General features: G+C 42.9%; 1 protein-coding gene across 7 annotated transcripts in view; it reads left to right on the top strand.

Annotated features, from left to right (window-relative positions):
• SCN5A (sodium voltage-gated channel alpha subunit 5) overlaps positions 1–24,416 on the top strand; it is a 216,362-nt gene that overhangs the window by 128,878 nt on the left and 63,068 nt on the right. For all 7 annotated transcript variants that reach the window (XM_069778259.1, XM_069778258.1, XM_069778256.1 and 4 more), the window contains one exon: positions 16,321–16,791. In XM_069778259.1, coding sequence (XP_069634360.1) covers positions 16,321–16,791 — 471 coding nt within the window. The remainder of the gene's footprint in view (positions 1–16,320; positions 16,792–24,416) is intronic.

Here is a 24,416-nt window from a genome sequence, read left to right as displayed (position 1 = left end):
TCAAGAGCTCAGACAGCCAAAGCATATTATGATGGTCAAAGAAGGTCTTCAGATGAGACTTGTATTTCTGCCTGACATGATGGGACTGTCACTGAGGAAAGCTACATCAAGACTCTGATGCTTTTAAAAGACATGAAGCATTACACCAGGGGCTTTCAAGACCATGAAACTTTTTACAGGGTATTAAGGGTTGCTTTACCCCAAAGGAACGAGGCCTCATTCATTAAGATTTCTTGTGCCAATAAACGAATGAAAATGGAACACTGATGACATATGATAGCACTTTTCCAGCTATCTCCTTATTTTCTTTTCAAATTATGTACAAATCTAGAACTACCGAAGCCCCATTTTCCCGTTTTTTACTGTCTATCCCCAGAGAAATGTACAGCTCGAAAGCTGCAGTGAGACTTGCTGCCCTGAATCAAGTAATTATTTTTGCATTTAATGACAAACATGCTTTTATTCATAGGGGCCACTGAAGACATCCACTCTGTGACTAAAGGTTAATCTCCTTGGAGGGAAATGTAGTATTTGTATTGCAGCTGATGATTAATACAAATGAACTGGAATTTTAAGATATTGTGTGCCTTCTAATTGCAAATACTAGGTTAGATCTGCCTGCTGGAAGGTAAAGCAAGTTTGGGGAGAAGGTATTACAAGCCCAAGTTACAACATTTTAGGTTTTAGTTTTTTAGTTTTCAAACCGTGGTAGAGGTCTGTGTCCTTAAGCTTTGTACATTGTACTTCTACCACCAAGCAGGTACTCTCCTTGGGGCCCACCAGTTCCATTTCTTGCACAGTGGAAGGAAGAGAGGATAAGACAACTATCTAAAGCTGGGGAAGAACAGTGTTTTGCAAGGAAATGTGCATCCACAGGAGATTCAAAGAGAAGTTCAGGTTGTCCCAAGTCTTGCATGAGCACTGCCTTCCCCCCACTCTCTCCGCACCCCCATGTTCATGTCCTGGGTGCTCTTTTTCACCTTATCTGCTCTTTCAGCAGCTCCCAACATTCTGGGAATGTGCGTTTGTGGTTTGGTTACATCAGCTGAGACGGCCACTAGACAAACAGGCGAGAATAGGCATGTCAGTAACAGTCATCGTCAGGACACACAAAATCTGCAAAGCGGCAAGCGGAGTGCGTGGGGGGCACGGAGGAGGAGGAGGGCTCATCAGAAAGCTGCAGGAGCCATAATGAGAGCTGCGGGAATACTGGAGGTGGGGGCCGGAGAGTTACAGGGTCCAGAAGAAGCCAGGGAGCCCAAGGGATCATTAGTGAGAAGTGGAAGTGTCGTTTGAGTCTGTCTCACCAACTTGGACACTTACATAAGGGAGGTGAATTTTCTTTCCTGAGTCACATGCAGCTTTGCAGAAGAGCAGCCCGGAATACATGAGTAAGCACATTTGGGGACACAAGCAAAATAGAGTCAAAACAACCGTCAGCATGTTTCCATCCTTTTTGCTTCTATTGATGTATGCTTAAGGCTGGCAGCAGGTACATTTAGCGTGATACCAGAGAATTCAAACCTCAGAGGAAAGTAGCTAAACCCCAGCACGTTTCCCAGCTTCTCCCTTCATATTTTTCATGCCAGCTACCTGCATAGTCCACGTGTCCCAAAGCAATTTTTGCTGTTCCCCCTTATCCATCCTTGCTTGAGCAGTGTCTGGTAAGCAGAGCACTCAGGTAGCTGATGCTTTTGAGCAAACATCTGGCTATATCTGCTTAAGTATTTAACATCCTCAAGAGTAAAGAAAGGTCCACCAGAAACAGATAGCATCATGGGATAAATCAAAAAGATAAAACCTGACACCAACCATCAATCAGTCCAGTTGCCTCTGATGACTCCTAGCAGACATGGAAAGCTTGTGTCCTCATATGGGTTACTTTAAATACAAACCTTTTGCCTAAGACTCCAGGCTTTACAAATTTTGTGATTTATCAGTGCCCACAAAAATGACTATCATTTATTTTATTGAGTAGATATATCCCACCCTCATGTGTAACACCAGATGCTGGTGCTAAAAAGTCTGGGGAGATTAACCTCAGGATGTTTATGATGGACCACCAAAGACTGCTGGTTTTCAAAAATGCCATTGTATGGTAGATTAAGTAGAGTCCATTCAAAGCTGGGAGGTATAGGGCTGCTTTGCCCAAGAGATGTGAGGGAAATACACCTGAGAAGAGATGGGAGGAGAAACTACTTTCAAAATGTACTCCTAAAAAGTAATCTGCTCCCTTCTGTCACTCCAGATTTATGAGTTTCTGTATCCTGCCACAGGCTCAATTGTTTCTTCTGAAGAGTTGAATCTTGGAACTTGGTGACTAAATCTGAGCATGCATCTTGTATTAGGCACTAAAATCTGCCAAATTTTCTCTGCAACATCCATCCACAGAAAGGTAGATCTTTTTAAGTACAAATAGCCAAGATCCTAATAAAAGTTGGCATACAGAAGAGGAGCGAGCTTTTGCTTCTGAGGCAGATTAGAGGAGGCTGAAAACAAAAACTGGACCAAGGCTCTTTTTTCATCTGTGAAATAAGGAATTCCCAAAAGCAATAATCCAAACCAGATTCACTGGTGAGCTGTGACAGTTTTTGGCATTTGGTGCAGATTTTCATCGGTAGAATTGTAAATATTGCTTCTCGATCTATAAATTAGTCACTGGGATGTACCAGAGAGGAAAAAAATCTGATAATAATGCTAGTGCTCTTCCATAGGTATGTATATAAGGGAATATGTAACTATCTCCCATTAACCTTCAGGGGTGTGAGACAACTTAGAAATATGGAGTAAGAAGAATGGTAATGTATTAGTTCAATCAACCTGCCCCTTGGAAACCATCCTTAGGCCTTTTGTTCTAATTGTGTTTCCAAGTCAGAGATATTTCTCTAAAAATTTTGCTTAAGCATTGACTCTGTTATATGAACTACTGACGAGATGAAATATTTTTAATAGGATCCACCATATATATATTTGCACTTATATGCTTTATTTGTGAAGATGATTCTAGTGGATTGTTTGTTGAGATTTGGTTGTAGTCTGGGGATTGAAGGGGAGCTGAGTTTTCAAAATAAAAACCGCAACCCTGTTAATATAGTAGGCATCAGTAGGGTAAAATACCTCCCATTTTTTGTACTGCATCTGTCCTTGGTTAATCATCTAAGCAGGGTTTTGTCAGTGGTTAAGCTCTTGCTAATAGCTGGGTAGTTATTAAAAATCTAGAAGACACTGAGTCAGATTTAATTGGACAAGAGTGTGCAAAGGTAGGTACAACTAAATATGTCTCTTTTTATTAATGTCACTGTGCAAGTTGTCCGGATGTCATTGAAAGGGTAATGACAACAGAATTCTTCCTAGTGTGTGTCGAGGGAAGGGCAAGCTTTTAATATTAAAATAGACAAGGTGGTACAAATTTAATACATTATTCATTACTCCTAAACATCTCATACATTTGTTCAAAAAAAAAAATCAGTTAAAAATATTATTTTTTCCCACCAAAACTAAGCAGTGAGCAGTTAATTCTAACAGCTGCCTCTAGAAATACCTTGTTAAAAGGGATATGTGAAACAATCAGCTAGTCATGACAGCCTTAACCTTCTTAGGAGGTGTATGATATTTAAAAGAGTCTGGAATTTATCTTTTCCATGTACAGTGCATATTCATATCTGCATTTCTCCACCTAGCACATACATGGCAACATAGTCTGTGGCTTCCCAAGGAAATATGCTGAAGAATACATTTGGAAACTAAATGTAATACACAAGATTAGATACCAATTTCCTGCCTTTTTGGGTCTTACTGAACTGTAAGAAGTTCCTGCGGTGAAAAGAGGTCTTGCCATTAGTTTCCTGCTACCATCTCACATTTCCTCCTGTTCCCAAAAGTCAGCTTGGCTGGCTCTTACTCTGTTAAACTCCTACAAATCCAATAAAACCACTGGCCCATATTTGCCAAGGAGAATCTCCAACAAATACAGATCTACTCCATTGATTTTGTATTACTGCAAACAGTGCAAAGAAAAGGAGTATCAGACCTGTTGTTTTTTCATCCCTCTTAACATTTTTATTTCTTTGCTGCTATTTAAGTCTGTTTTGTTCTATTTCTCCGTCTCTAGATTTCATGTGCTATCTTTTCTTCTTGTTTTGTTTGGGTCATCCCTAGCCAGACTCTTGTTTAAATTAGTTCTCATTGAATATGACCCAAATCTGCCCTTCCTTTATTTTTCTTCTACCTAAAATGTATTTTCTTTCTTTTTGGTCAGCTCTGGCCTTGATTATAGTAATTCCCTCTTCGACGTTGCCACATATCTCTGCTGTAGTCTTCCTAGTCTCATGCTCTGAGCAAACCTCATTCTTTTTCAACATTGCTTTGGCTTTCTGCCTTTCATGACATCTTCTGCAAGCTCCATCTCATCGTGTATCCTGACTTCACCCTTCCCAACACACAAGCAAATTCCAAGTCTCTGTCCTGAAGCCATTTGAAATTCTTGCAATTTTTTCAATGCAAAAGTGGTTTTATTTTTTGACCAAGCCAATGTTTGTACAGAAGCTCTGCCTTCTGTGGGTCATAGTCATATTTTCTCATGAAAAGAGTACATGCTAACTGATCTTAGGGTTTGGATTGAAGTAAGTATACTTGATATTTTCCATGCTGAATTTTCATGGAGATGAAAAGAGGCACTTACATTTGTCTTTGGAGATGGACGTTTTTCAAGCAGCCCTACTCTCAGTTCATACCCCTTCCCCTCTGTTTGCTGCCTCCTCCCTGCCACCAGTTCCCTTCTTTCTGGTCCCCCTCACATATACTCATTTGTTGCAACCACACAACTAAGAACACTCTCGTGCTCCCTGTGCTACAAACTCCTTTGTATGGGTGTTTCTTCCAGGAGGACTTCCATATCCCTTCTCCTCTCCTGTAATCCTCGTCTCCCACATTTAGATGTCATGCCATCCCATTTCTGGGAGGTTCAGCAAGTGCAAAACACCTTCTGAGGTCTCTCTGCTTGAAAACACAGGCAGGTGGTTGCATCTATAAACTGGCCAGGGCATGAACTCAAACATTATGAGTGTCCCTCCTCTGTCTTGGTTAACAAATTCCCTGGCCACCCCGTCCCACCTCGTGCCTGGGCATTCAGGGGACAGCCTTGGCTGGGGACAGCAGCCATGAAGCAATCCTGCCTGGGGGAAGAGCAGGGAAGGGAGGTGAGCTGCTTACCCTCAGGGATGGAGGACAGGCCTTGGCTCGTCTTTGTTTACTACTGCAGATGCAAGTTTTAGATCATAAAATGGACTAGCTGCCTAGCTCTTGGTTCCTTTCTTCTCTCTAGCAGATTGGCAGTGAACATAAACTAATGAAAATGTTCTTATGGACAACTTACACTACCAACTTTCTCCTTTGATTCCTCAATTTTATCTCTATGTTGCACTGAAGAAGACTTTGAGCAACTCCAGTTGCTGGGATTTCAGCCAGGCACACAGCATACAATTAATACATAAAATAATTTTCAAATTTCCACATCAGCACAATACCTTTGTACTTCCTGATATAAGAAGGTAGTCAAAGATGAGGTCATCATGCCTGGAAAGAAGAGTTTGCTTTGATCGTGCAGTTGAGCACAGACTTGGTTTGAAGGGTGCTGGTAGCCAGTCCTCCACAAAGTGCTTTTCTTATGTTTTTAGTACTGCTTCTCTGCAAAACACAGCTCAGAGCCAGCTTTATCCTGTAGACATACACTGAGGGAAGAAAGGACATCCACCTCCTTCCTTGCAAAAGAACAAGGATATCTCCCTGGGAATTTAGGAAGCACTATAAACTTGCAGAAGTAGCCACAGCTAAGCCAGAGACCAAAGAGGATGGGCTGCTGACTGGGGGCACCGTGGGAGCCAGGAGCAGATGGTGGCAGAGAAAATGGGTCACTCTTTAGGACAGCAGTGAGATGTGCGTGTCAGCACCTCCTGCCTTGCAAACAGAGGGGTGGCTCTCATTTTGGAGGTGTAACTGGCACCACTGCTGGTAAACCCTTCCGCCCTGTTTCTTTAATGAAAGCCAGGGGTTTGTCCCGCTTTTGGGTCATCGGTCTTCGGCAGCAGAGGTATGTGAAAGCTGGAAGCCCAGCCATGTGCTGTGAAGGCAGGAGATTTCGTACTGCGCAAAATTACTAGTAGAAATCTGTTTTGTAGCTTTCCTGAAAGAAGTCCTGCTGGCTGGAAGACAGCTCTGTCACTCTGCTCTGCCCTCCCAGGAATTTGCACTTGCAAAATGCAAAAAATCAGAACCTCCTTACACCTCTGAAATTCACTAAATAGATATCCTTTTCACTTTTCACTTAATAGGAAAGTTTGATTGCATGATGGAACCCAAATTGTAATATCAAACCTGGGAAATGGCTTAGAAAGTAACATTTTAAAGGAAATATTGTTCCCCTCCCTGTAAACAAAACAAAACAAAACCCAAAGGCAAAGCTAATATTAATTATTTCTTGACTCTCTGATTTAATTTTCTAGTCTCTGGGCCTACCCTCATATTGATTTTGCTTTGGTGTAATATATTGGCTGCAGGGAAGTCATTGCTTACTGTGGCCATTATCACTGGTTTTCTTTCTCTGTTACTCTGTTTCCAGGGTTTTTTTTATCCTTTTGTTTCTCTGTGGCTTATCTTACCCCAGATGTTTTCTGCCATGTGTGAATGGGAATTACCTTTTTCTCTTGATCTCTCTGACTGCCCAAGGGTCATGATGGCCTGTAGATGACCGAGGGCAGAACTTAGCACAATCTTTGGTCACAGCTGGGTGTCTTCCTCTCAGGGGAGGTGTAGGATCTGAATTTTAAAGGGATGACTCCAGCAATCCCACTCTGCCTTGACTGGGCAGTGTCCTCTATGTGTGCCCAGCCATGCAGGGTTAGGGCTGGTGTGGTCTCCAGGTAAAAACCACAGAGCTTAAACTTCCAAAATCCTTTGTTTTTTTTCTTGTGTCTAGTCATTGAATAATAATTGGTAGAGCAGCCGATGAGGTGGTGTTTGCGTATGAGTAGTGAAAATATTCCAGGTATAATACAGGTGTTTCTCACCTATCATCACTCCTTGAGGCGAGCAGCAATAGCAAAAACTCTTAAGTGTGTACAGTCAGCCCAAGCCTGTGCAGTCTGTCTCGCCCTCTGATTTTCTTGACATCCTAATCACCATGACAGCTAAACACTTTTGTTGACTTAGCAAAAAGGTAATTGTCTCTTGGTTTGTAATCAATAAACTTTCTGTAGTTTCTCTAATGCTTTTGGGGTATGTTGAGCCTTTCACATCGCGAACACAGCTGACTTGCCAGGAGAGGTTTGGAACTGGACTTGTCTGATAGCACGTTTTGTCTGTCTAGACAGTGGTTTGAGATGTCCCCAGCAGCTCTGATGGAGCTCTTGCTATGCTGGTGAATTAGTGTTGTTTTGATATCTGATGGAAAACCTGTGGGAACATGTTTGTTTTTAAGCTGTGTCTTTAGCAGTGGAAAGTATTTATCTTCCTCCACTCACCATCCCACCCCCCTCTTTCATACAGGACTTGGAGACTAAGATTTTCTTGGTTTCCAGAGACTCATCTTCTGATACTTCTAAGGGACTTACTTTCAAAAAAACCTGGAAGTCATCAGCTAAAAAAAAAATCTAAATTCAATTCAGCAGTTCTTGACCAGCACTTGGAGTGGTACAGTTTGTGTGCACTTTTACACCCACATAGGTGGATAACAAATGAAAAAGACTTGGGATGAGAGATCCACCAGGTTGTTGTAAGAAGCATCATGGATTGCCTCAGATCCGTGTTTCAGAGTGACAAGGACATAGGCCCCTCATTCTGCCCGCTTTTGGGGTGCTGCAGAGGCTGGAGGTGAGGAAAGGCAGAGGCTAGTGGCTGGTCCTTGTGAGACGGGACCTGGGGAAGCTCCAGCCTCTCCCTCCCGGTTCAGCTTCCCTCTCTGAAGAGGCATTTCGTTGTGTGGTCCTGTGTGTCAGACTGGTAGCAAGACCGATGTTGATGTGGTGCCCTTTGCCTGCCTCCCCCTCTCGATAGGATGTAGCCGTGCCGGGTCTGACGTACCCCAGTGCTAGTGCAGCTTTGTAGCTCCACTGAAAGCAGGAAGGGATGAATGGCAGCTTCAAATGACCTCAAAAAATTCTTATGTGACACAAAGGTGTTGTGAAGTGTAATTAATGGACTTAATCTACCCTTCCATTACTCAAGGAGATTTACTCCTATGTAAAGTGGCAAGAACAGCACCGAGGAATCTGCTCCATTAATTATACATACGCTTTTAAATTCTGAAGTGAGAAATAGTGACCATTCCCCCCACCCATCCACACACCATCAAACGTGGGCAAGCACAACTGCCGTCCAGCATCACTTCTCTGCCTTGTACTGCTTAAAGACAACCAGCTGCACAAGAGACCGCTGAAAGAATGGTCAGAAAAACTCGTAGCCTTATGGTAAATACCACAAAACCACTAATGAGATGGGGGGGACATTAGTCTCGCCCAGTTTCAAGAGTCTACCGTGCAGATAGCTACAGCTGTATCAGCCACCCTACCTATTCTTCACAGTCAACAGAGAGAAAAGGCACTTCTAGTCCTTCATTTCATCTCACCTGTGCAGCCATCACATTTAGGATGGGACACATTGGGCTCGAGCTCCTCTGACCATATGGATTGGATCTAGCCTGTCTATAAAAAGGACCCTAGATGCCTTCGACTCCCCTGAAGGGAGTGTGGGTGCCATCCGTGCCCCCACGGCTGCACTTCTCAAGCGCGCGGTCTACGAGCGCTGTTCTGCACTGGCAGGGGAAATGCACGTGGTAGCTGGCAGGCTAGGGGCAAAATCAGGCCTTGTTCTCTCCTTTCTTAGGGAAAATAGAAATCATTCACATGAAATCACTGAAGTTATAGCCACTTTTGTATTTGCATATGAGAGAATTATTCCTACCATATTACTTCTGGGTTTTTTTTTCAAGTGGAGAACATTGCTCTCATTACCATCATAAAGTAGTTTAGGGATTTTACATGGGAAATAGGCTGAATTTGGTGCATTGTTTTTATTAACTTTCATTTTCTTATATTTAACCAGACAAACCAGTTATTTTGCTGAACAGATTGACATGGAGTTGATAAGAAAATATTCCTGTTGCAACAAACTGGTCCTATAGTGCCCCGAAAAACCTCTCATCTACAACTGCTAGCCTGCCTTGTAAGACCAAACACAGTCCACTTGGGAAGTTTTATGGCTGCAAGGCAGGAAATCCATATCCCCATTTCCATGTTTTTTCCTAGCTGATCTTGGGCAAGAAACATGAAGATCAATCCTGCTCCGACTCGTGTTCTCTCCCACCTGCCCCTGGCCACAAGGACCTCATGCCATACTTGTGGTATCATGATCATTTCGACAGCGAGAAACTAAGATATCACGAGAATGGAATTATGAGATTGACTACAGGATAAAGAGAAACTGGGCTGGGAGGATATAAGCCTCTTATCCAAGCACAAATAGCTTAAATAATAGAAAAGGGAATGTAGAAAATAACTGATCATGTAAATTGCTTTTTGCAGGAGTACTCTCTCTTGGTAAACTTTGCTCTGGGATGAAAATGTACAAAGGATTGGAAAATACACTTCCAAAGAAAGAAATAATCCTCCAGTAGCAAAGAGATGGACTAGATGACCTATTACTGCAGGTCTCTCTCTTAAACTTAGATCTCACACTTCCTTGATGTACTGAAAGCCTTTATGAGTAGTTTTTCTTTGCAGCTTCATGGATTTTGCTACAGTAAATAAAATAAAAAAATTGGTACATGTTGTATTAGGCTTGCTAGAAGTCATCAAGGTCTGCAAAGAGAAAACTGCATCTTTCCCATCTGTGTTAGCCAAAGAACAGATGTCCACTGCCATCAGAAAACAAACAGGAAGGAAGAAAATTGGTTTCCACTGGTCAGAGAGTGCCTAAATAGCTTCTTACTGGTCTGTGTCTGACAAGCATTGCCAGAGAAGTGGGTTTGAATAGGCTGAGGTGTATGGGTCTTGCTTTATCCACAAAAAAAAGTTATTAGGTGAGTGGCTGATGTTCCTGGAAGGTACCTCACCATGCTGCGCTGTCTGGGCTTTTCTATGCAGCTGAGTGACAGCGGTGACAATGTACTGCCACAGGGATACAATTTGTTTTAACTGCTTTCTTTTTTGCATGACAGAATTCACTGATGGGGCGGGAAGCACCCTCAGGTGATGTAGGTCCCTTGTAGCTGCCCTCAACTGTCCTTCCTATCCTCCATCTCCTGCACATGAGAGGATGGCACACATCTGCTGTTGTTTGAAGGGTCCTGTGGGTTTACAAGCAAACAAGTGCTCACGAGAGCAGCTCCTGCTCTGTGAACCTGCCCCTTGCAAGGATGATCCCATCTTTGATTCCAGCCTACTAAGATTTGTCCTGTGTGGTCTGGGCAGATGAGAATGTCTGGCCTTAATTGCTGCTCAATGTGAAGGTTCATTTAAACTGCATGCACAGGAAAGGATCAGGGGTTCGAAAATCAAACTCACTTGTTTTGTTGGTAGTGTGTGGTCAAGACAGATCCCACTACTGGAGAAGCTGTGTGGGTGAACTTATATGAGACCCTCTGCAATCAAACAAGACCAGTAGCTGAGGACTTCACTTTGGAGATGGCTTAACCCTGCCATTGAACTTGTGCAGGTGCAACATCATTCTTGCTCCTAGCTAAATGAAATACAGAATTATTTTCAATCTGCTAAGAAATGGCCTTAGACTTTCCAGTGGGTTTTCAGCCTATATTCAGCACAGTGCTGAGCAAGGTGCCAAATGCCCTCCGTCTGGGTGACACCAGTGAGAGTGCAAGGCAGAGAATGCATTGCTGAATCAATTCACAGGAGCACAGGAGGACTGCAGGGCTGCACACGGTTTGACTGAATGACAGGTGGAACGTTAAATACATAAAGATTTATGTCCCTCCATTTTTGTCAAATCAAGAAAAATACAAGAATGGAAGGGAAATGAGAGAGTAGTCACACGCTTTCGCTCCAGAAGTATTTTAACTTCAGCAACAGAGTTTGCAGACATATTTTCGAAGAGGGTTTGATGAGAAGGTGTCATCTTAAATGAAACTGTCTGGTTTTGACCTATGTTGGCCAAAACAAAAGGAGGCAATGGAGCTGAGATGTTCACTGGGGAGCTAGGAATTACCTTCATGGCTTCATGCCTCTGTAACTCTTCACTAGCTGCGACCACAGAATTGGCGTAACACTTTGTGCAATGGCAGGCTTGCTACCTGTGTGTTGCAGCTCTGGTCAGGATGGGGCTGAAACATCCTGAGCTCTTCTCTCACCTGGTGTAGGTTGCCTGGTTATAAAGGTTGGCCACCACTGGCCTGGAGCATGGAGTACCAGTCTGACACCAAGAAGGACTTTCTGGATACCTTGCTGGGTTTGACAAGTCACAGATGATGGTCTTAGTCATATCATTTAGTTTTAGGTAGTCCTGTGAGGAGCAGGGAGTTGGGCTTGATGATCCTTATGGGTCCCTTCCAACTTGAGGTATTCTATGATTCTCTGTTATTTATTTAGCCTGCATTGGTAAGTGCCTTAACTTTAGTCTAGCTGCGAGATAGTAAACCCAAGCTAGCTTAGGCTTTAGTAGGCACCACCAGCGATGGTTCAGCTCTTCAGCATCTCCTGGGATGCCAGACTGTCTCCATCATCTGCAGACATCCTCGGAAAACTCCTCCACCTTAAGCACCAAAGGGAGGCACCTGACATTAGGCTGGATGAATCTGATTGTGCCTTATAATGGCATAACCAGAGTCACCAGCTTTGGAAAGGCATTAAAAGTGAGAAAGCCTGTGAAAGCATGCCATATTGTCATTAGGATAAATGCTTCACATCATTATGCTAAAGGAATTAGGGTTTCTTTGAGTGCCTCTGTCATTCGATTCCTAACCTCAAAGACCAAAAAAGCGACCTGCTTTCACAGGCTGGCTGCTTGGTGTCACTGGAAAGCAGATTACTTTTTAAGGGGATCCATATGGACACACAAATCTGCCATTGCTTTTGAAAACTGAATTAGTCTTTAGTTTGCTTTTACTTACACTGAAAGCATTGCGTTAGCAACCAGGAGGACTGGATATTATTAGTAACCTTTTACAGGAGATGTGGTGTGTCATGGGTTGAGCATATATTTTTCTAGAAAATGCAGTGTACAGTGAAATGGGGGGGGAATAAGTAAACATAAAGTGCTTATACAGCAGTTCACTCTATTTGAATGCCCAGCAATAGAACTCTGAGGTTACCTGCTCATAAAGGAAGGAGGGAATGATATTTGAGGTTTATTTTTGGCTAAAAGCATGAAGTGCAAATAGCTCTTTGTGCAAAATGTCAGCTGCATTTCTGGGAAGCAAACAACATTGCCTTAATAATCCATGGTAAATAACAGCACTAAGAATCTTACCACCTATTATATACACCTGCAGGTGTATCTGGATAAACTTATGTAACTGTAGTTTGACACCTAAAAAAAATACAGAAAATTAAAAAAAGGCATTTCAAGCAAGTTATTCTGTGAACAGCAGAATTAATGAAGTATAGGATGAAAATCAGCTTCAGATAACAAAATTTGGGTGCCTACATGGAGGTATTCATATATGGAGACGATGTCTGAGCTACCACTACAGTCTGCCGAGATCTGGGGCTTGACTCAGTTTTGTCTAGCACAAGTGGGGATACTGTAAGGTAATCCATCCTCACCTCCAACTAGACACAGATCTCCCATAATAGTGTGTTCTCTTGGCCAGTTGCCTCAGGATGACTTGGGCACGCTAGGGTCGGTTGGCACTAGATGACTACATATTGGCAGGTGCATGCAGCCCTGATGTGGTTACCTGTATTTGGTCAGGCTCTGTTGTCTACATGATTAATTTATTTTGATTGAAATGGGACTTAGATGCCCCATTAGACCCTCAAGCTTTGGTGTCTGTGCCTAGAGGCAACTGCCATCCTTGAAGAGTTCAGTTCCCTAAACACCACCAGTCTGTTGTCTGCTGCAACACCCTGTCATGCCCTGGTTGGATGATAGCTGGAGCTTTTTGGGAGGACACACATCTCCTGTAGGTCTGGTGCAGATGTCTCAGATAACCTCAAACAACAGTAGACACCTCTGTTAAGGTAGCTGAATTGAACCTATAAAGTCCAGAAGATTTTTATTCTGGATTTCTTTATCCCCTCCCTCCCTCCAGCTCCTTCCCATGTCCCACGGTTGCCACTGGGAAGGAGACACGTGCTGTGGCTTGTTCCAAGGTCTGTCTCACTGGTGACCTGGGCAGCGTCTCTTCTCTACACACGTGTTTATTTTCAGGTCACTTGTAGCAATGTGGTTACCTCTGAGCCCCCATCCTTCTATCAAACTTGGTTAAAAATGACTAAAGTGATTCTACCAGTGACTCCTTCACCGATGGGCTCCCACCTGCTTGGCACTATATCCAGTACTCTGGTTTTCAGCTACCTATCAGACAACATCACTTGGAATACCTCCGAGTGGGATATGAAATGAAAGATTGATTGATACCAGACCGCCACAATGATTAAGAGGAGACCCACACGAGCTGTCAGGGACACTCCAGTATGATGGACCAGCTAAGAAACAATTAGCTTTAATCTCACTTTGATTTAGAGCAGAGTAGTGCTCAGTGCAGCAATAGTTTATACAGTATTTCATAATGGACATGGGCATCTGCTGTGCTACCAACTGCTTTCGTTTATAATCACGGTGATTGCAAAGAGTACTTTACAAAACAGTACTGACAGGACACTTCAAATGCAGTGTCACCGGAGTGATTAAGACCAAGTTTTCAAAATTCCAGCTCACATATTCTGAATATTTGAAATAAGAAGGAGCAGGGTGGAGGGGCGATAGCAAAAGTTGGTGGTTCTTTGGTAAGGCCCAATTAAATATAAGTACTTTTTACTCTTTATTTTGGTCTAGCAGACTGTCAATTCAAAATGCTATCAGAAAGACAGAAGCCAGGGGACTTATTTCTGGTAGCTTTAAGAAATCACAGAGAAAATGTCTTCACAAAGTCCATTTTATTGCTAAAACTGCAAAAGTGCTGCAGCACTGATCTCTGCCTTGCAGTGCCACAGAGCTGGCACCCACCTACCTTCTACAGGCAGCAGATGAGTTGATACCAGGCAATTTGCTCCTAGTTTATTTTGGGTAAACATATTTTAGCTGGTTTGAGTCACCTTTGCCCCATTCCTGTCATCCCAGGCATATACCTCTGGTTTGAGCTTCTTGCCCTTGTCAATCCGGCACAAAAGCTGGAATTCATTCCTTCTCAGACCACGAGCAGGTGTAATGTCCCATACACAGCAACTGGTGATCAGCCTGCAAGACATATTACTGGGAATAGCCTTTGAGAAGAAGCTAGTTTTATTTATTGGATATAATTATATTTATTGGAGGGGGGAAGAAGGTAAAAAGAGACTTAAATCATTAAATATGTCACCGAAATGTGTAGCTGTGTCTAATCTTGCTGTGTGCTAGCAGCAAATGTAGACAGTTCTGAAGTTGCAGGAACAAGAGGAAGCCAACTTACAGTCTCCAGTTTGGTTAGGATCTTCTCATACACCCATGAAAATCTTCAAATAGTTTTCTCCTGCCTAGTAGCAGCATTTCCAGGACCAAGCCTGTTTTGGGGGTGAACCCTGCTCAGATTTGGCCACGTTAATCCTGGTTGTGATCATTCGTTTTTGCCTGGAGGGAAAAGTTTTTGAAACTATATGACTTCTTAGGTGTTTATTCACAGTCAAAATAGATTTTCCTCATGGCCCAGAGGATATTTAAATCAAGACTATCTGTGAAAATACATACAAATGTTTAGAAACATTTCCAAATGTACTAGTTGGTTTAAGTACCATACATATGTATATCATTATCATAGAATCATAGAATAGTTTGGGTTGGAAGGGACCTTTAAAGGTCATCTAGTCCAACCCCCTGCAATGAGCAAGGACATCCTCAACTCGATCAGGTTGCTCAGAGCCCTGTCCAACCTGACCTGGAATGTTTCCAGGGATGGGGCAGCTACAACCTCTCTGGGCAACCTGTTCCAGTGTTTCACCACCCTCATCGTAAAACACTTCTTCCTTATATCTAGCCTGAATCTACCTTCTTCAAGTTTAAAACCATTACCTCTTGTCTTTTCGTTACAGGCCCTACTAAAAAGTCTGTCCCCATCTTTCTTATAAGCCCACTTTAAGTGTTGAAAGGCCACAATAGGGTCTCCCTGGGCCCTTCTCTTCTCCAGGCTGAACAACCTCAACTCTCACAGTCTTTCCTCACAGGAGAGGCGTTCCATCCCTCTGATCATTTTTGTGGCCCTCCTCTGGACTCGCTCCACCAGGTCCATGTCTTTCCTGTGCTGAGGACCCCAGAGCTGGACGCAGTACTGCAGGTGGGGTCTCAAGAGAGCAGAGGGGCAGAATCCCCTCCCTCGACCCGCTGGCCACGCTTCTTGTGATGCAGCCCAGGGTACGGTTGGCATTCTGGGTGGCGAGCGCACATTGCCGGCTCCTGTCCAGCTTTTCATCCACCAGTGTCCCCAAGTCTTTCTCTGCAGGGCTGCTCTCAATCCCTTCATCCCCCAGCCTGTATGGATACCGGGTTTGCCCCAGCCCAGATGCAGGACCTTGCACTTGACCTTGTTGAACCTCATGATGTTCACATGGACCCACTCCTCCAGCTTGTCCATCTCCCTATATATTATATACTATGAAATATAAATAACAATATTCACACTGAGTAAAAACTAAAAAGTCCTGAAAACATTCTTCCTATAGTCTTTTTCTAAGTGTAAGCAGTATCTTTCTGGATGTCAGTTAGAGTTGCAGTTAGTGCTTTTCTCCAAGATGGAATACTGGAAATTACAGGAATTTCATTATACTACCACTTATAAGAATATTTGCACTATGTAGCTTGCAATTAAAATTTTATCTTTTATTCTGTTGCTGAGCTTTATCTTTTCTTTTCTGTGTTTTGGGGTGTTGGAGGGGGAAAGGGAATGTCAGAGTTTGTTATTCTCCATGCTATACTTCTGCACCTGAAATTAATGCATTTGGAAATGTCTGAAAAACTCTTTTTCCTACTGAAATCACCTATAATTAGAGGTAGTTCCACGAACGCAGGTGGTGTTACGGTGATACAGATGAGATGAGACCCAGACCCTCCTGCTTCCAAGACCAAACATTCATCCTCCACATTTAAGGGTCATTGATTTCCTTTTCACTTTATTTGTTTCAGGTGCTCAACCTGTTCCTTGCCTTGCTGCTAAGCTCCTTCAGCGCTGACAACCTCTCAGCACCAGACGAGGATGGGGAGATGAACAACCTGCAGCTTGCTTTTGCTCGGATCAACAGGGGTCTTCGGTACGTGAAGCACACGACGTGGAATTTTTGCTGCAATGTTCTCCGTCACCCCAAGACAACGGCTGAAAAGAAGGCAATGATGAAGCTTGCTGCCCAGAATACAGGTGCCCTTAATAATTGTGTGAACAGTCACACAACCGCTGACCTTGGCAAAGACATGGAGAATCACAAAGAGAACCACGCTGAGGATGGAATGAATAAAAATGGGGAGAAACACCTAGGAATTACAGACAATGATGATTTTATGACCAATCCTGACCTGTCCATTTGTGTTCCTATTGCTGTGGGAGAGTCGGATATTGAGGAGGAAGATGAGGAGCAGAGCACCTTTACGGAAATGGAGCAGGTAGGCAACTAAAATGTTTGCTAGTTGCAGCTTATTCAGATGGCCTTTGTTCCCACCCTCGATCTGGATCCATGGCTCGTGATGCAAATGTCCTATGGCCTAATCCTGCCTTTGATATGTTGTTAACTTCAGAAGAAGTTACAAGTGCATATCCAAGAGCAAAATTCAGTCTCCAACAAGAGGCATTCCCTTTCTTTGTATTCTTTGTGCTTGTCTAGATTAATTCTTCTAACCAGAGCAGTTAAACCCTTTCTCACACAGGAGACTGGTTTTTTTTTCCTTTCAGCTGAATCATGGGAATGTTACAGAACAAACCTTAGGTCCTCTGACTACGACAGGGGGGTTTCTCAGTGTGCAAAAATGGGCAATGGCTCGGTTGGATTTGTGCAGCAAGAATCGAGGGCCGGGTAGTTCTCTTAAAAATACAAGGCAGAGGCTGATATGACAAGGCACCAAAGAAAGAGAGAAGACATGTAATCGTATGTATTCAGACAGGAAAAATAGTTATTTGCCTGGTTTTTGGTGTGACATGGCAGATTTTCATTTTCCCAAGAGCACCCAGTAGTAAAGGCTGAAAAATTCTGTGTGGTTCCAAGTGTCGGTGTAAAACGGAGAAGAAAAATCTTTGTGGTAATGCTTTTCTTTCTCTCCTTCTCCCCCTCTCCCCTTTCTACCAGCTTTATCTCTTGGCTCCACACACTGTATCTAGTTAATGTTTTCCAAACCCTCCAGCTTTGATCCAGCATCCTCTGACACCGGCTGAGACCCACGGAGTTCAGCAGACACTGGATCAAAGCTCCCGTTTCAGACCCAGCTGTCAGGAGGGATCCCCAATCTCTCGGTTGAGGCGAGGAAAGTTTTGAAGCAAAACTGTCCTTAGAGAAGGGCTGTCCTAAAAAACCCCAAGGAAGGACTCTGTGTCAGGAGGCAGGCACAAATTGGCTGCTAAACATCAATTTCTGCCGCTCCATTGCGGAAATCTTTTCAGTGTTAGTGCATCTGCTCACCAGCAAGTCTTTTACATTGATCATACCGTTGGGGAGCTGAATGGCAAGGGGTCAGAAAACTTTATCATCAAGCCCCACTGTCCAAATAGACACCTAGGTAACAAAGAAAGAAGTCTGAAATTTTTGGTAAACACTTTTAGGGACTTTTTCTTGTATCTTTTTTAAGGAATACTTTTATTGAAATGACCCGTGGATCAGTGTGGGTGGCATGGATGGTGTCTGTTTTTCTCCTTGAAGTCCTTCTCTTTTCTCAGTATTGTATTAGATAAACCTACAAGCAGAGTACACTTGAAAAGTGAAATACAAATATAGTAGATGGGTTTCTTAGTATTAGCTGATCTGCAAATACTGACTAGTATAAACATGTTTAATTCCAGAGTTTTGGGTTTGGGGTTGGTTTTTTTTTTGGCCTTTAAAGATATCCATGCCTTTCTGCTACATCTGACAGAGGGTCACAATCGTAAAAGCTCTCAGATTTTTTTCCTTCACGGTGAAAAGCAAAAGTTTGTTGAAACTTTGCATGTAAGGGTCCATGAGGTCTGGAAGCGTGTGTGTGTGTGTATGCAGACATGTGTATGTTGCATCACTGTATTCCACATTCCTCAAGATAAATAGCAGCGTTCGCAACTGCAAGCTAAACTGCAGCATAGAGCACGGAGGGTTTGGGATTTTTGCATCTTACTGTACCTTAAAAGCATAAAAATGTGGATTTCTATTTAGCTGCACAATGTGTCCATGTAGGTGCTACTGTGTATATTAGTAGACAGAACAGGTAGCCGTCCAGTTTATGCTGTACAGCAAGTAAATACGGAATTAGAACTTTAGTGAGATCTGTTAGAAACATGAGGGAAAGAACAGATGTAGAAAAATATGCATTTTAATGACATGGAACATCACGAATAAAAGTTGATTTGAAAATATGAAGAAAACTTCTTCAAATTGTTTCAATAATATTGAAACATTACCATATGTAATATAAACATTGAGGATTCAGAGTGAAACAAAATAGGAGGAAATAAAACCCAGTAGGAGAAGCAAACCAAAATACTGTTTTTCACACTGTATCTTTTCATGAAATTTACAATAAACATTAGCGTAACATTGTCACATTACCACAAGATACTTGCATTGCAGTGAAATAATATAGTTCACTGCTAGCGTGTGCATTACATAGAAGGCATGGAGTTGAGAAATGTATTAATTAGCTTTGTCACTAGTGTTTTCCAGGCTTTGACAAACAGCTGCTGCAGGTCACTGCTGTTCCCCTGTGCATAACCCTGATCAATGGTTTTCAACCTTTGTCTGCAGGCCTGAGGGGTCTACTGCTGAAAAGGTCCAAACAAGAACCGAGTTCAGATATCCAGCAAGCAATTTTATTGAATTTCTAGGGAGAAAAATGTGTGCATGCAAGGGGGTTCCAACTCAAAGGCTCAAAATACTTTGGCATAATAAATAAACAAAAATAGGAAGAAGCTTAACAGCAGAAATGATAATTGTGTGATGAGCTTTGCATTTGCTTTCCTGCAAAACCCTAATAAATTTGCACAGCTGTAAGTGTCTCCATAAGGAGCAGAGCCATGAGAAAGCAGATCCCAAACAACTCAAAGATTGTCATTTTTAATGGTGCCCTTTCCAAAGATGTACTATCTCTGGGCCCACAAAAAAAATCTCTTGATCAGCATGAAGGTTACTGTAGAACAAATTATTGCACCTGCAGGTCAGTATGAAAACCCAATTCCCTGGATATAGAGTTGTGGGCATTACAGCATGCTAACCTTTGTATCAAGGGCAGCCCTGTGGGACTCTGGGGAATAAACTTCCCCACTCACTCCCAGAAGCTTTAATCCTGCGAGGCCCAACTCCATGGGGGTCCTTACCTCCTTCCCTCCAGGACGGCCATAATAATCACAGCAGAGCTTGCAAAGGAAGAACAACGTGAACAAGAGCAAAATTTACATGATTGCACTGAAAGGGCACAATTACGGTGAAGTATCCTTTTGTGTGGAGGGCATCATACATAAACGAAACAAGAACTACCAAGGGTACACTAAACATTCAAATATATTCTATCTTTCCCCTAATTATAATCCATATTTTTACATATTTAAATATTTTAGTATGTACAAAGAGAGTGTGTATGTATATTTACTTCTCAAGAGAAGACAACGTACCCCTGCTTCTCTTTAAAGTTGTTGGCTGACCTGGAATTCAGCAGCCCTTTGGCAACATTGCCAGAACCTGCCTTCCTCCTCGTGCATGTAGATTTTGGTGCAATAGCATGGAAGAGGAGGTGAAAGTTGAAGCACAAGAAGGGAGTATATGTAGGGATGCCTCTCAAGTTCACGGCTAGGTAAACCTACACAATCCTTACACGTCCTTTACACTTTCTCTGTCAGTTGAAGATCCTGGACCCTATTCTGTTCACCTTGTGCTCACATCAGTCTGGACTCATCCGTCATGAATCAGAGAGGCTAAAGGGAGGCTGGTCTCAGGCAGAACCACAAGGTTTTTGATCCCAATGGGATATTTTAGGGTGATGATTCGCTCAGTTTACAGCTCCTGTACCAATGCCGGGCTCTTCCCGGAAAGTCACAAAACTACTCTGAAGTAAGCCGTCGTGGCTATGAGAAATGGGCCCCACAGTGTTACACTCAGCAGTTTGAAATTTCAGATGATGAGAAACCCTTCGGTGACTGCACATTTTCCTCTGAGTAATAGAAATGTCTAAGTTTAAATTTCAGCTGCCATTTCTATTATCAAAGCTTACGCTGGCAGCAGCTGTCTTCCTGAAAGCTACCAATTTGTGGCACTGTCCTTGAGACGGTTTAGAAGGAGCAAGCCCACCTGATAGCTTCTAAATCTCCTTTGATTACTGAGATGCAAGTGAGATGCTCTGCCGGCTCGGAGAGCCAGGAGACACATGCCTGTAGCCCACACATATGGTGAAAGGCTCAGAAAGAAAAGCTGAACTATAAAAGTCAGCACAGGTGCAAGAAGCTGCCAGAAGAGGAGCGAGGCTGAGAAAGGACCCCTTAATTCATTTGTCATTATTGTGTGATACGTGTGTTGATGCCGCTCACCGCAACATTTTAGCTTATGACTTTATCTAACCCTGCCTCCTTGCCCTGCTCATAGTGCTGGGGAAGTGTCTCCCTGTCAGTCCACAAGATTTCTTCAGGATTTGATGATAAGTTTAGCCCCATATTGAGAAGAAGGATAACTGTATTGAGAAGAAGGATAGCTGTCTTCCATTTTTCCTCTGTCTTTGGGATGTATAATTTAAGTATGGGTTGTTCTAGCAGGAAAACAGCTCCCAGAATCTCAGCAGCAACCACAGTAACATGCTGGCTGCATCTTCTCAAGGTTCTTTTGGGTTCTCATTTTGGTTTCCTAGATGATTAAAATGTGGAAATTATTTTCTTGAATCTCCGTAGAGTGTCTTGTAATTGCATATAAAGACCATCTTTTCCTATGTGACATCAACTTTCAGTCTCCTGAAGGAGTAAGAACCAGATTATGGGCACAGTAAGCTGATGGGACAATTCAGTGTGCACGGTCCAGTCCACCTGACACAGTGGATTCTACTAGAACTTAACTGCAATTTAACTACATTGAAAGTTTCAGACATCAGAGGGCTTTGTATAATTTACATTAGATATCAAAGTCCAAAGCTTAAATCTTCAAAATTCCTACTTAGCATTGCTTAACCTTCAAGGTGCCCACAGCTGTAGCCCAGAACGGTGTGTGCCTATTTCGCAGTGACTTCACTCTGTGGTTCAGAGGAATCCTGTGATTAATGGACTAAAAGGAGGTTCCAAATGAGTAATGCTGGGTGGCCTGAATCAGTCCCCAGAGTACAGTGTCCTGCGTTTATACTGTTGAACTCTGTCTTGTTTCTATTACCCCAGACCTCAATGATGTGCAGGTCTTTCTGCACACTATCTGGATCTTTTTCTGCATCGATGAGTTCCCGCAGTCAGCAAATTTTATCAGTACAACCTAAGAAAATGGCTCTACCTTTTCCTCATTGTTCGACTCAGCCCAACAGGGTTGTTACCGCTTTCTCCCCTTTCTTAATTTAATTACTACATGTGCTGCCTCCCTCAAACTACTGTCCTCAACTTGATCTGTCTATAGCATGCCACGGAGAAGAAAATCCACGCTGCCATGGCTAGTGGCTCTTGGCCACATCTCACATTTGCCCCCTCTGCAGTGACAAAGCCAGGCACGGACGCTGCTTTCCGCAGAGATAACACCTTGTTATTTTCACATGCGGCGCAGTGCCGAGCCAGCAGCACTTGCCTGCTTGTCTTCAGAAAATGCCATTATTGATTTGTTCCAACGGAGTGGCTAATTGGGTCATATGGAAAGTGCTGGCCGCCTGCTGCCGGGCCGAAGCGCCTTCCAGCTTCTTACCCCTTCCTCGACACCAGGCACGCGTGCCGTGGGACGCAGCGCTGCCTTTCCCTGCGCCAGGTCCCGGCTCCCAGCATCGCCAATTTGTGCCATCCTGAGACTGCAAAGCAGTGGAAATCCTTGAAATCCCGCTGGCTGTGGAAATCCTTGAATAGCGGAGAGATGTTGCTGTGCCTGCTAGGACTCACCTTTTCGTGACCTGGCAGGGAATATTGCCTGTGGGAAGGAGATAGTGTCTTTCATTCCCTCTCAAGGTTTCCCACTTGCACGGCTGCACTTCTCAGTGTGCTTTTCTTAGACCCCTCCAAGGCAGAGCAGCACCTCTCCTGGGGTTTTTCAAGAGGTTTGGGTCTGGGGCTACACAGAGGACCCAAGCGGTGTATGTTGCCTGGATTTTGCACACTGAATGAGTATTCATTGCTCCAGAGCATGCCTCGCTTTCTCAGTCATATTAATGTTTTTTTCTCGATTGGCAGTTCTCCCCTTGTCTGGGCTCCACCAAACGCATCTCCCAGGAAAACCAGACTTTAGATGAGTAACTGTCCCTATACACATCAACAACAGAGCTGGCTGCCACCATGGTTCCTATTCAGTGGTACAATTTCTATACTGCCCTGAACTGGTTCAAACCCCCAAGCTTTTATTCTCTTCTTCCCTGTATTTATTGCAGAATTACTGATTCATTTTATTTCATTTGACAAGGTGAAACTGTTTTAGATGCTTTTTTTTGCATGTTTCTACCAGTAAGAGATTAATAATTTGGGGGTCAGAGAGGACCATTAGGATGATCAGGGTTTAGCTTTCTCATAACACTGAGTCAAAAACTTCAGGCACTAATTTCTGCACAGAGCCTGTAAGTTTATTTTAGCTATGATACATCATCTGTAAGAAAGAAAAAAAGAATGAAATGTCTCAGGTAACAGAGAGTTCACCATCTGCATCTGGACCCACATCTGTTTCCTTTGTATACAGTGGAAATTTGACTGTACAATTTCTGTGCATTACAGACCTGCTCCTAAACCTGAAGTGATTCTGTAAAAGTCAATAGAATTATTCCAGGTTGACATAAGTGTAGCTGAAATTATTGAAAATTGCTATAAAAATGCCAGTGCATAAAGATTTTGATATAAAATTGTTTGTGACAATGTCTTATGCTTCTAATAATTCTAACGTCTATAAATCAGAGATACCATGAAGTCATGTGTTTATTTGACAGGGTACATTAATTTCAACCTTTTACTGCAGGAAATATACTTTATTGTCAGGAACCGTAATGCCCTTTCAAACAGTATTTATATTCCATCTGTTTTCAGTTCCAGTCTGTAGGACACGTTCTCTTTTAGTGCAACTGGATAAAATACCTTTGAATTCTGTTGATGACTCCCCAGTTCTTACTGGCAGGAGAGTGAGCCCACGTGTATACATGCATGCAGCACACAATAAATCTTACAGCATTCTTCTTGTCAGCTTTATTTGGGCCAATATTTTTCTGATCTTTAAGTAAGATAGCAGGGGTTTTTCATTATTACTACATACAGAGTTTGCCTGGATTTCTCCCTTTTTAAACTGTATGTTTTGCTTTGCTTTGCCTGAAAACTGTGTAGAACTCAAATTATTTGCTAATTATTTTTAGCAATAAACCAGAACATTTCTGTATTTATTGTCTTCAGAAGAATAGCAGCAAGGCCATTAGAAAAAGAAAAAGGACTGTAAATCACAGCAGCAGATTTAATGCACCTATGTCCTCATCTTTGCTTCTACATATAGAAAGACATTCATGTTTATTTTGTTTCAGTACGATGGGGCAGAAGGAGAATATTCCATGTCAGATCTCTGCTGACATGATTAGAGCAGTCACACTGTGAACAAAGGTTTTAGGGTGCTTATTCAGTACGCGGTGGCAGGGAAATATATTTGTCCACAGCATAATGCCTAAGGTGCAGGAAACACAGGGAGCTGATGGAGGAGAGAAAGAGGGGGGAGGGAAAAAAAAAAAGCCTGGCATTGAAAGAGCCGATATCAGGCATAGCGGACTTGACAACATGCATTTGGACAAGTGCCCAGACCATGGACTACACGTCAGTCACAGCTTACTGGGTGCCATTTCCCAGTATCCATATCCCTCCCTGGAGCAAAATGCTGCCCAGAAATGAGCATTTCTCAGTGTTTCTCCCTTTGGTAAAGAAAATGCTGACATTTAAC

This window comes from Haliaeetus albicilla, chromosome 2 (genome assembly GCF_947461875.1).
Source record: "Haliaeetus albicilla chromosome 2, bHalAlb1.1, whole genome shotgun sequence".
Lineage (NCBI taxonomy): Eukaryota > Metazoa > Chordata > Aves > Accipitriformes > Accipitridae > Haliaeetus > Haliaeetus albicilla.
Note: the sequence above shows the minus strand (reverse complement) of the source record. Positions and strands in the feature narration are given on the sequence as shown.